The sequence below is a fragment of the Schistocerca americana genome, chromosome 11, assembly GCF_021461395.2.
Source record: "Schistocerca americana isolate TAMUIC-IGC-003095 chromosome 11, iqSchAmer2.1, whole genome shotgun sequence".
Lineage (NCBI taxonomy): Eukaryota > Metazoa > Arthropoda > Insecta > Orthoptera > Acrididae > Schistocerca > Schistocerca americana.
This window is the reverse complement of record NC_060129.1, coordinates 167,067,930-167,081,229: the sequence shown is the minus strand read 5'-3', so window position 1 is coordinate 167,081,229 and position 13,300 is coordinate 167,067,930. Positions and strand designations below refer to the sequence as shown.

General features: G+C 40.2%; 1 protein-coding gene and 1 long non-coding RNA gene across 2 annotated transcripts in view; both read left to right on the top strand.

Moving 5' to 3' along the window:
- The window catches only part of LOC124553707, a 28,921-nt gene extending 19,100 nt beyond the window's left edge, over positions 1 to 9,821 (top strand). Inside the window, exon 3 of the mRNA XM_047127609.1 lies at positions 7,472 to 9,821. Within this exon, the coding sequence (XP_046983565.1) occupies positions 7,472 to 7,878 (407 nt within the window). The 3' untranslated portion in view covers positions 7,879 to 9,821. The remainder of the gene's footprint in view (positions 1 to 7,471) is intronic.
- LOC124553708 overlaps positions 1 to 13,300 on the top strand; it is a 583,058-nt gene that overhangs the window by 484,963 nt on the left and 84,795 nt on the right. The gene's annotated exons all lie outside the window — the stretch shown is intronic.

The window sequence follows — 13,300 nt, the reverse complement described above, 5'->3', positions numbered from 1 at the left end:
TGTAAATAGCCTTTCACTCCCTGTATTTTACCCCTGCCACCTTCAGAATTTGAAAGAGAGTATTTGAGTCAACATTGTCAAAAGCTTTCTCTAAGTCTACAAATGCTAGAAACGTAGGTTTGCCTTTCCTTAATCTAGCTTCTAAGATAAGTTGTAGGGTCAGTATTGTTTCACGTGTTCCAATATTTCTACGAAATCCAAACTGATCTTCCCCGAGGTCCGCTTCTACCAGTTTTTCCATTTGTCTGTAAAGAATTCGCGTTAGTATTTTGCAGCTGTGACTTATTAAACTGATAGTTCGGTAATTTTCACATCTGTCAACGCCTGCTTTCTTTGAGATTGGAATTATTATATTCTTCTTGAAGTCTGAGGGTATTTCGCCTGTCTCATAAATTTTGCTCACCAGATGGTAGAGTTTTGTCAGGACTGGCTCTCCCGAGGCCGTCAGTAGTTCTAATGGAATGTTGTCTACTCCCGGGGCCTTGTTTCGACTTAGGTCTTTCAGTGCCCTGTCAAACTCTTCACACAGTATGATATCTCCCATTTTATCTTCATCTACATCCTCTTCCATTTCTATAACATTGCCCTCAAGTACATCGCCCTTGTATAGACCCTCTATATACTCCTTCCACCTTTCTGCTTTCCCTTGTTTGCTTAGAACTGGGTTTCCATCTGAGCTCTTGATATTCATACACTACTGTTATGCAACAGACACCACCTGTGGAACATCACTCATAATTTTGTATTTACGTAGTCAGTCATTCTTCCGCACCTATCAGCTGTTTAAAGTTATCTGTCATATGAGAAGCATTTGTCTTTATTTTGAGATAGTCAAACATCTCTCTGCTCATCTACCTATATTCGAAGAATTTGTCTGGTGATATTTGTAGTTGATGATATAAATTATGAAATTCTCCATGAACATTTCTTCCTTCATAAATTTCATGAACAGTTCTCCTTTATCACCTTATTTTCCTAAGTGAAGCTAATTTAGTTGCCTTACTCTTGAGCTACAATATTCTGTGGTGCCTTTTTGTAGAAACAGCTGGTCAGCTCTAGTAGCAGTCTTGTAACGAGAGGTGGTTGCTCGCACGCAGGGGACCAGAGTGGATCACCCGATGCTGCCGCTTGTTGCCTGAATGTCGCATATCCAGAAGTCACTCACTGTCAGACACTTCTGACCGCTACTGCCTTAATGTGACAGGTGCGAACTTTTGAACAGGCGTCATCTTTCAGATGTTGAAACACACTCGTGTGAGCTTCCATTTATGTTGCACAACTCTTTCTTGGTGTTGAGATTTTTTTTTTTCCATCAGTGTCTATTGCATTACCACTAACTCCTCTCGCCTGTAATTGCTTAGATGAGAAGTACAGCAGTGTGCAAGCTTCATTGTCTTGCCACCGTAGATCACGACACAGACCTTTGTATGTACAATGTGTAACAGAAGATATGCTGTGTAATAATGGGAGTTGTCAGCTACTCAAATGATGATGTAAGTGACAGCTAGGTTGCTACAAGAATATGAAAGGACGTTTTAATTCTCCTCTGTTACAATGCTACGCGAGCAAATGTTTTCTGTGGCTAGAAGAAAGATTAAGGAAAGGCAAACCTACGTTCCTAGCATTTGTAGACTTAGAGAAAGCTTTTGACAAAGTTGACTGGAATACTCTCTTTCAAATTCTAAAGGTGGCAGGGGTAAAATACAGGGAGTGAGACTGGGTTGTAGCCTATCCCCAATGTTATTCAATCTGTATATTGAGCAAGCAGTAAAGGAAACAAGAGAAAAATTCGGAGTAGGTATTAAAATCCATGGAGAAGAAATAAAAACTTTGAGGTTCACCGATGACATTGTAATTCTGTCAGAGACAGCAAAGGACTTGGAAGAGCAGTTGAACAGAATGGACAGTGTCTTGAAAGGAGGATATGAGATGAACATCAACTAAAGCCAAACGAGGATAATGGAATGTAGTCGAATTAAATCGGGTGATGCTGAGGGAATTAGATTAGGAAATGAGACACTTAAAGTAGTAAAGGAGTTTTGCTATTTGGGGAGCAAAATAACTGATGATGGTCAAAGTAGAGAGGATATAAAATGTAGACTGGCAATGGCAAGGAAAGTGTTTCTGAACAAGAGAAATTTGTTAACATCGAGTATAGATTTAAGTGTCAGGAAGTCTTTTCTGAAAGTATTTGTATGGAGTGTAGCCATGTATGGAAGTGAAATGTGGATGATAAATAGTTTAGACAAGAAGAGGATAGAAGATTTCGAAATGTGGTGCTACAGAACAATGCTGAAGATTAGATGGGTAGATCACATAACTAATGAGGAGGTATTGAATAGAATTGGGGAGAATAGGAGTTTGTGGCACAACTTGATTAGAAGAAGGGACCGGTTGATAGGACATGTTCTGAGGCATCAGGGGATCACAAATTTAGCCTTGGAGGGCAGTGTGGATGGTAAAAATCATAGAGGGAGACCAAGAGATGAATACACTAAGCAGATTCAGAAGGATGTAGGTTGCAGTAGGTACTGGGAGATGAAGAAACTTGCACAGGATAGAGTAGCATGGAGGGCTGCATCAAACCAGTCTCAGGACTGAAGACCACAACAACATGTGTTCTCTGTAATTGTGGAGGTGTCTTTTACTGATTCAGTTGCAAATAAGGAGACAGGTAGTGCTATTTTTATTTGTAAGATGGTGACCCCAGCCAATATTTTATTTTTCAGTTAAGCAGAAAGGATTCTGAATGTGCAGCAACATTTTCAGGGATGTGATTAATGGTTTTTGATTGTTGAATTGGATTAATTTATTCCTAGCAGTGAAAGAACTACACAGCTCTTAGTTCTACAGGAAAAGCATTTTCCACAAAAGTATGGTGGACTAAATGAACAACTTTTATGTTGTAGAAACACTGGGTCCTATTGTATGGTGGATGAATTGGTTTCTGCAGAAGTGGCACTGTTTGGTGACTACCGTATTTACTCGAATGTAAGCCGCACTCTAATCTAAGCCGCACCTGAAAAATGAGAGTCTAAATGAAGGAAAAAAAAATTTCCCGATTCTAAGCCGCACCTGGAATTTGAGACTCGAAATTCAAGGGGAGAGAAAAGTTTTAGACCACACCTCCAAATCGGAACAAAGATGTCCATTGTAACACGAGACACAATTTAGGTTGAATGGATGAAGATACAGCTACAGTAGTTTGGTTCGAGTCGTAAGCTTAACAGTTAAGATTTACCAAGTAGCCATTGCTATGTGTCAGGCGCTCCGTCCGTATTTATACGGGTACCCTTCTTTTGCATTCTGATAATGAGTGTTTACGACCTGTAGCCACTCGCGGCATAGCTCGCTTTTGTGCGCGCTACCGCCGTTTACAATATAAAAAAAAAAAGAGAGGAATTGTCTTACAAGTGAAACAATGGCAAGAGACTGCTATTTGTTGTTACTTACACTGCTGCTTTCTTTGATAATGATCAACAAGAACCAAATAATAGACTGCGTATGATAGATGATGTTCTGAACGAGAGTTTAGCGAAAAATTTTCTCTGTTTCAAAATCTTTGCAGATGTCTCTTTAGTACATTACATTATGCACAGAAATTAGTCATAGTAGATATAAAAATCTAGTCAGTTGCCGTGCTTCATTTCTGACTGTATCACTGTTCAGCATAAGAATAATACAAATATAAACATGACATATGATGTATATTCTTCCGTGGTTGCTGTTGTCTCACTCTAGCTTCGTAGTTTATTACGCAGACAGGATTTAAATGAGATAGCAGCAAACACGAAAGAATACATGGCATAATGTTTACATTCTTCTACCTTTTCTTTTAATTTATTTGCTGACACAGAGGTTTTGCTGCCAGTATTTATCTTTGTGCCTGCAAAGCATGCCTGTGTAGCGCTACATATATTCGACGGCAGAAGTTAGTGTGGCGGCACCTACCAACATTTTTCAGAACTTCTTCTTCCTTCTCACTCGATTCTAATCCGCAGGCGGTTTTTTGGATTACAAAAACCGGAAAAAAAGTGCGGCTTATATTCTAGTAAATACAGAAGGTACCCGCTCTCACTTCGTGCGGTTAGCTATAATTATCTATTGTTGGATAACTTATACAGAGGAGCGAGGTAATGCATGATGCTCTCAATCAGTTACAACACACTTCGCTTTCAGGACGAGTTTCCAAAGAATGAGTTAAAGCCTGGTGTTCTCAAGCTGCAACATGACATGCCACATGATCTTCATCAGATTCTTGGTCTCCAAGCCATTCTAGGTTACTAAGAAAGATTCAACCGTTTGCTGGATGTTCTATTTGGAAACAAAACAGTCAAAACGTAATAAGTAGGCACACAAATGATGCAGCAAACTCAATAAATTCATTTTCCTAGTCAAGAAGTCAAATATAAATAAACCTGTTGCAAAGATCAACTCTATTTCATTAAGTTCTTAACATGCAAAGTGAAATCAGAAGATTAGTATATTCTTACAAAGTAAATTCAATGTTAGTGTGTATTTGTAGAGATAAGATTGCAGATCTTAATTCTGTCTCTGATGTAAACCTCTGAAAAATGGTTATTTTGTGTACCATGCCGTGATGATCGTGTCACTTAGGTAAGCATCTGAACTACTAAACTGAACAGGCTCCCTTCTTTTTCCCGTGGTAGGATTTTGATGAAATAAAGCCAAAATTTTGCCCCAACCTATGCTCAAGTTACCTGTGAAAATTTGTATCATATCAGTAAACTCTTCCAGGCTAAGTTGCCGTGGTCGATCTGTAGAACTTCTTCTCCCTGACGTTTCGTTCTCAACTACGGAGAACATCTTTCGACTCACCTCGGAAGATGTTCTCCGTAGTTGAGAACGAAACGTCAGGGAGAAGAAGTTCTACAGATCGACCACGGCAACTTAGCCCGGAAGAGTTTACTGATAAAGACGCCGGCCGTGAAAGCCTACATGGAATGATTTGTATCATAGTTTTTGGGTTTAGCATGTTTAAAAATAGTCTTATCGTATTCTGTTAAACCCCACACCTCACATGCAACCAGGTTTTGGGAAATATTTTCAGTATACAGACACACCACTTTTTCAGTTTTATTATAAGTATATTCGATAATGAAGTTGCCAGTTGGTTTAATTTTTACATGAAATACACAAAGTATGTTTGCCGTCGGTTGTAATTTTCGTATGGGCCATAGGACGTGGTCCAAGCTACAATTCTCTGCCTAAGTTTTCATCTATCAGTGCTGGTGATTTCTCCAGAGTCTTTATTGACTCTGAGTGCAGTTACAATCAAACAATTCCAACAGATAAGCTATCAGAATTCAGACGATTCTGGAGGGAGTCGCATTTCCAGTGGTTGTCGAGAAAGCACCAGTTGCTAGAAATGTGTAGAGTACATGTGGCAAATCAGTGCTTCTCACTCGGCTGGCTGGACGGAGTCAGTTCACGGGTCGGACAACCTGTATCCACCAGACGAAAAAACAAAAAATAATGCATATCCAAAAGCACTTCAACAAACTGAATTCAAACAAAAACACTTTTTCTCCTTTAAGTGGCACTGAAATGCAAGTGAGGTACTTGCTAGATATTAAATGGAAAAAAACTGTCTGTAATAATACTACCTTTAATACTCTGTGTGTATGAATAAACACTAAAGATAATGAGGTGTTTTATTTTATAAATGAAATTGTCGTGCAGCCACAAGTCATAACTTTCCTTTATTACTAGTTTTGCTCGTCATAGCAGGGGGTGTCTTACGAATTTGTTAGAGATATTCCAGTAAACTGTGACACTCATCTAGTGCTCCCGTGACCTTGTCGAACTACAGTATGTAACACTGTTATGTACCCATTCTATTTAAATAGGTCGACTGGAGTTTTCATTAACAAATATCTTTGTTTACGGACACTGTCACATAACATCACATAACATACAATGCCCTTGTGATACTCTGATAAGAGAACTAGAGAACTCTAGCCAGAGACTTCAGACAAGAGACTGCTTAAAAAATACACCCCAGCTCAATGTTTTCTTCTTCGGCATTGTTGATTAGGGTTCGAGGAATCTTCTGACTGGCATATTCCTTGGGGCTGCAGTTGACAGTGAGATAGCCCTGCACCCCTACGCCACCACCAGCCCAAAGAGCACCTAAGGTAGAATGTGGTCAAAAATGAACAGACACAAGTATCTGCAATTCGTAAGTGAAATGTGAATACACTGAATAACATCACATTACATAAATCAGTGCCAGAAATAATGCTATAACTCTACCCATTTACTCATTAATATATTTTCTCAAGGAAGCAGAAATTTTTGTGTGATAAATTCACACATATTTTAGGAGTTTAAGCTTCAAAATTTCTATTCCCGTTCATTGTATGTGAGCACGTTCAGAAATTTTTTTGATCTAATGTTAGTGCTGTTCCCCCCCGCCCCTGCTCTCACTAAATTTAATTTTGTCATTCTGTATTTGTTATTGGTATTTGCATCTGATTAGAAATACAGAGTTAAAGTAGGGGTTAAATACAGTTGCTCATAACAAGGATCAAATATGCATATTGTAACAAACAAGCCCTCGGTCACAAATATTAAGTCAAAATTGTCCTGGTTTCGACGCTACTATGAGCGTAGTCTTCAGAATTAGACTAACTGTACTAAAACATTAGGTATATAGTACATTAATAAAATTAAAGTTTGTACTGACTCGAAAAGATGCAGTACTTACAAGTCACATATTAAAAAAGACCTAAGCCGGAAAGGCGGTGTCACGAACACTTGTGAGATGGCGAGCCGCTAAGGGCTGCTCGTACTGTGAACAAGGGTTGCAACGAGACTGAGGTGCCCACATTAGAAAGTGTGGGCAAGTAAACACGGCGCGGCTACGAGCGCCATCTAGTAGCCGCAGAAACAACTAGGCTACTGTGCATTCAAAATTAGACACATGAAATTGTGATGCAGCTGAGTCAGACATAACGTAAGCTTTAATAATAACAGGATGAAGTTACATATTTATCTGCTTTAAATAGAGATACATTTTGTAACGTAAAAACGTTTGTTATGACATACAAGAAAACAGCAAATATGTGACAGGAAAACAACATTTCGGTAAACTGCATGAGGAAATCTGAATCAAAGATCTGAAACGGTCACTGAACCTTAGCAGCTATGATCAAATATGCAGTTGCACGAGTCTAAGGCTAGAATGCTATGCACGCAGACACTGATAGATCTCTTAGAAAAAAAACTTGAAGTGGTTTACATTTTATGCACTTCAGCACACTGGCATTTTTAACTAATTTTTTTCTGAAAGTTACGAGAATTGTGTAGTAGTGGTTTAGAAAATTGACGTCCGGGCTCTAACCTCCAACTTCTAAAAGTACGAACGGAATCGAAGAGGACAGAGTGGTGCAGAGCCTAACCTGCCACGTTCGACGTAGAGGTACCGATCGCTCGTTTATTTTTTCAGGCGGCACGGCACCGGGAACGAAAAGAGCTGCCAGAATTTACGACCTGCCGGACGAGATCTTACTGGAAATCTTTTCTTACCTGTCGCCGGACGACATGGCGCGGAGCACGCAGGTGTGCGTGAAGTGGCACGGCATACTGAAACAGGAGGAGCAGCTGTGGAGGCGTAAGGTGTGGAGTAGCAACAGCGTGGACGCGATGCAAGAGTTCCTGGCGGCCGGCAGCGGCATTCCCCGCCTGCGGACCCTCCGGCTGCTCTACGACAGCGAATACAGGATCCGGGTCGCCTGGCCAGAAGTGACGCTCCACCTCTGTGTTGCCACTCCCTTCCTGCTGGAGCCTTACTTGCGTTCCTTCGACACCGAAAGTCTGGTGGTGAGTGGCGAGCCGGATCACAGCGGAGAGTAGTTCGGAGTACCCGAACGAGATCCGTGGGAGTCGGTGACGGGGGACCTTACGGCAGACCTGCCCCACCTTCGCACACTTTCGCTGCTCTTTTCTAGTTGACAACTTCCCGCTGTGCTCCCGTTCCTTCCCTCAGAGCTCTGCTCCTAAAATGTAGCTAACAATAATTAATTGAATACGTTTTTAGCATCGTACTGTTCCACATTTTTGATGACCCTTTTGCTATGTAAGATTACAAAGTTAGATCTCTCAAAATTGGTGTTGGTGCTTTTTGCAACATTTATAAAGTAGTATTTGTGCTGCTTCCATCCCTCAAAAGGCATTCCATATTTTAAAATAGATTCATAGTAGGCCTAGTTGTGGTAATCAATTTTTATGATGTCTATCTGAATGCTATATGTGCAGTTCAGTCCTCTCTACTGGAAGCTGTGGACATTAATGTAGTCTTACACTGCATATAATTTTCCAATACTAATAGATGTAATAATTGTAGTTTATTAAGAACAACTAAAGTGAGCATTCATCACTAGTCTTAGAATGTAAGAAAAAATAAAGAGTTCGGTGGAGATGGTACACGTGCTGCTTGTGGCTTTTACTCTGCAAGCAATCGTGGAATTAGTTGTGATGGAAATAAAGTAAAGTGTTAGTTTTAATTCTGCTTTTCTTGTTGTGCATCTGACTGTATAGATTGTGGATGTATAATATTTAATGCTTGTGTAAAAACGCTGTAGTTCTTATTACTTAACTGTGAAAAAATGGAAAGTCTCGTAAGGAAAGTATTATCAAAATGGTAGATCACTGCTCACCGTAAGGAAGAAACGTCGAGTTGCAGACAGGCGTGACGAAAAGACTGTTCACGAGAGCTATTGGGCGTAGCCTTCTTTGGAATACTTCCACCCTCACCCACAACCCCTTCCCGTCTCCCGATGCTGCTCGTGGCAGCCTCCTCTACTCCCAGAACACTCCACCAGACAGCGCAGAGTCCCCAGCTGCACCCTGCTATCCCTAAACCTTCCGTGCCCCACTCCATATTATTGCTCCCGTTTGATGCATTTCTACATCCCCATCTACACTGATACTCCACAATCCCCTTACGACGCACATAAGAGGGTATCCCGTTCCACTACTAGATATTTCCGTTTTTTTCCACTCGCAAATAGAACAATGTAAAAACTGTCTTCATGCCTCCACATGAACCCTAATTTCTCGTATCTTATCTTCGTGATCCTTATGCGCAGTATATGTTGGAGGCAACAGAATTTTTCTGCAGTCGGCTCCAAATGAAAATTCTCTAAATGTTCTCAATAGTGTTTCTCGAAAACAATGTCTCCTTCCCTCCAGGGATTCTCATTCGAGTTCCCGAAGCATCTCTAACACTTGCACATTGTTCGAACCTACCAGTAAGGAGTCTAGCAGCCCGCCACTGAAATGTTTCAATGTCTTACTTTAATTCGATGTGGTAGGGATCCCAAACAGTCGAGCAGTATTCTAGAATAGATTGTACTACAACCTATACGCAGTCGTCTTTACTGATGTACCACACTTTCCTAGAATTTGACCAAGAAACTTAAGTTGACCTTTCATCTTTCCTGCCACAATTCTCACTATTTCATATTGCTTTGCAATGTTAGGTGCAGGCATTTAAATGGCGTGACTGTCACGCAGGATGCTACTAATACTTATCGAAACATTACAGGTTTGTTTTTCTTTCTTGTCCGCATTAACTTACATTTTTCTACATTCACCACACAAGTAGAAGTTTTGTCTTCATCGTCTTGTATCCTCCTACAGTGACTCAGCTTTGAAAGCTCACCCTACACCCAAGCATCATCAGCAAACAGCCACATATTACTCCCCACCCTGTCCACCACATCATTTATGTATAAAGAGAATAATAGCAGTCCTATCACACATCCCAGGGGCACTTCTGTCCCGGGTTCGATTCCCGGCGGGGTCAGGGATTTTCTCTGCCTCGTGATGACTGGGTGTTGTGTGTCCATCATCATTTCATCGCCATTGACTCGCAAGTCGCCGAAGTGGCGTCAGCTAAAAAGGACTTGCAATATGGCAGCCGAACTTCCCCACATGGGGCTTCCCGGCCAACAATGCCGTACGATCATTTCATTTCCTGACAATACCCTCATCTCTGATGGACACTTGCCGTCGAGGGCAACCTACTGGGTTCTGTAGCTTAAGAAGTCTTCGAGCCATTTGCGTGTCTGTGAACCTATTCCTTGTTTAACAGCCTGCAATGTATTGTGTCCAGTTCGGCCGTGTGTGTGTGTGTGTGTGTGTGTGTGTGTGTGAGATTTTCTTTTCTGAAGAAGGCTCTGGCTGAAAGGTCTCACATAACAGGCTTTTCAATTTTGTTGTTTTTATGGTGAGCAGCAATCTGCCCTCATCATAATATTATTTAACCAACGGTTTTTTTGGCTGTTACTCTGGCATCATTTACAAAGATAAATGTGTGCAGTTTTGAATTTTGTGATGTCAAAGGTTTTAAACTCTTTGCATCCAAACAGTGTCAACAGGCTGTCATAGATGACAATTACTAACATTCCATGTAAGACTAAACTGAGAAGAATTATTTCATTAAAATTTGAATTAAAAGCTGTTTAAACTGTACAAAATATGAGACATTGGGTTTGTGAACTGCATGTCACAAATTTTTCAGAGAAGAAAAATAAATTGGGCAAAATACTGTATATTTTGGTGCCATATTTCAAGGGCATGGCTGAATGAGCTAACATTCTCTTGTGTTGTGAGACAAATGCTAAGACAAAAGTGGTAAATGAGAAAAATTGTATTGTACAAAGAGAGAGAATTGGGCAAGTGAAACTGTATTAAATGAAATAAAGTATGATATGGTGCACATAATTAGGATGGTAATTTATAAACTAGCCTGGATGAGTTTATCTGCAATATCTGCTGTTATGAATGGTAAGGGAACTGTGTCTGACCATTAAGTACCAAGTCTGTGCAAATAGTGGCATCTTTATCACGTCCTATTACTTTGAGACAGTTCATTTCCTTTCCTTTCTGGATGCAGCTACCGTGTACTTCACACTTTTATAAAAAGTCTAATGTGATAATTGGCACTCAGCATGAGACGGTCTGTTGAATTGTGTTAATTTGTGCCAGTGGACTGTAACCTTTTCCTTTTAGTTGAACATTTGATAGACAGCAGTTGGCTCTATGAGATAATTAACTTGTATATGTGAAACTTATTTGTCAGCACTTGTGGTTTTTTAGTTAGTATGTGATCAGCTTCACCTGCAGAAAAATGAAAACCCATCTATTTCAATACCAAAACACACTTTAAGTAATACATCTACTCAGCCAGAAAGTACCAAGGCCAGAACTGTTTGAAATTCAAGTATACGGGTAGAAAGTGTATTTAAAGTGCTACATCTAAACGACAGCAAGTACGTATTTTATATAAGTATTATGTATATGATTGAAGCAAGTGTCTTCAAATGGGTGTATGCCTTATTCTGAACAGTTTCAGAGGCAGAACGCATTTAATGTACATTGTTACTTATTGTCTTAATCGCATTGTAAGGTTACACTCACCTCTGAAGCATTATCATACATATCACATTACAGCTATTGTACAGCTCACAATGTATGTATGAATATCTCACTGAACTTCAGTGTGTTTATCCACTCTTTGGAGAACATGTTGTGCTGTTTGTCTGAGTGATTCTGCATATTCCCTAAAGAGGGCAGCATGTCCACGATGTGACTGATTCATCTCACGTATTGAATGAGTGGTTCATCCCATTTATTCACATTTCTTTTGTACACCTGAGACCTCATCCAGACAAATAAAAATCTAATGGCACAAGGTCTGCATCTTTGGTGGCCACTTAATTGTGCTTCACGATCCGTCCAGAGATTATGGTAGTGCGGTAGAGGTGTCCCCTCACACGTGTGGTAAAATGTGGTCATCCATCATGCTGGAAGTACATTGCAGTCCGCGTGGTGACCAGATTTTCCAAGAAATGCGAGTAATTCTGTACTGTCATTCACTTTTCTAAAATGATGGGACCTGTCGACGTATTCCTGATTATGCCACATCAGAGACTGATTGAAAAATGAATTGGAAATCTATTTCCACTGTGGCGTATGGATTTTGTGATCCTGGATGATTGTTCCGTGCTTTGTCGATTGGCACCGTCCGTGATTACCTTTAATGGAAGCAAATGACGTGTGGCATTATCGCTAATTGGATATTGTGAACACACTGTACGTGAAGTGGGCAAAAGTTTGCCACATGTAACTATTGCTGGAGGGGCTATTGATATGTGCAGAAAGCCACTGTGTGGATAGGACTACACTGAATTACAGGTTCTGAACTGCACAATCAGAAAGAAATGGGAATTTGGAAGAATACCTGTTTTGCACAAAGTCCTGAAAACTATGGTACACACACTATACGATCAGGAATTTGAAGTGCCAGAAAGCCATAACTGTATCCTTCGACTGCAGCAGGGGCACTACAATCACAGAAGCTGTAAATCTACACTGCATCTGCACATTCGTCTGTAGATATGTTGCATTTCAGCCAGCACATGACCGATAATTGTCCTTAACGCTACTTCACTCAACACACCGTGGATAATTGCATTGTTAGACAGTTTGTTTCGTGGCAGAAAGACATCTCGAGCAAAGAGGTTGAAAGCAATGAGGTATGTTGGGCTAGAATGTAATGTCAAAGAGGTTGGATGGGTAAGGCATATATGTGAACACAACTAGCATATAAACAAAGGTACATTAAATGTGCTACTCTGAGGAGAGAAAATGTCTGCATGAGGGTTTTTAGTTCCAATAAGCATTGCTGTCATATCCCTGAAAACACTTTTCCTCATGGGATACTCTGTATATATTAGGGTACTGAAGATGTTTCAAGAAATTGATGCTAAAATCCTATAGCATTGCAGGTGTTTTCAGTGTAACTGTTTCTGCAAACTTGGGGTTATATGTGTATAGCAGCAAACTGACCATGTACTTTCTATGTTAATCTTCCAGACGTCATCACCAAATCTCTTACATCCAAAAATTATAGCTTTGTATATCCATAATTAAAACTGACAACTTGGGACATCAGCTGGTATAATATATGTTAAAAAATGACAATTCCTCCAGCTGTATTGTGGTGGTTTTATTGGCAACTAGTTTCGATGTTGTTAAATCTTCAGGCTTATACTTGTTGCAGTAACCGTATGTGTAACACTAGTAGTCAGTTGTGAGATATGCGTGTTCCATCACAGCCAGATACTGAGTTGCACACAGGCCCAACAAAAGACTGCTATACATGTGAGTGCTTTTGGACAAAAGTTCATGGCCAGACAGTGCTCATTTGTGAGACAGTTGTGGTTGCATGAATGTGTGTATTTTATACATTCAAAGAAGACCCTTTGGC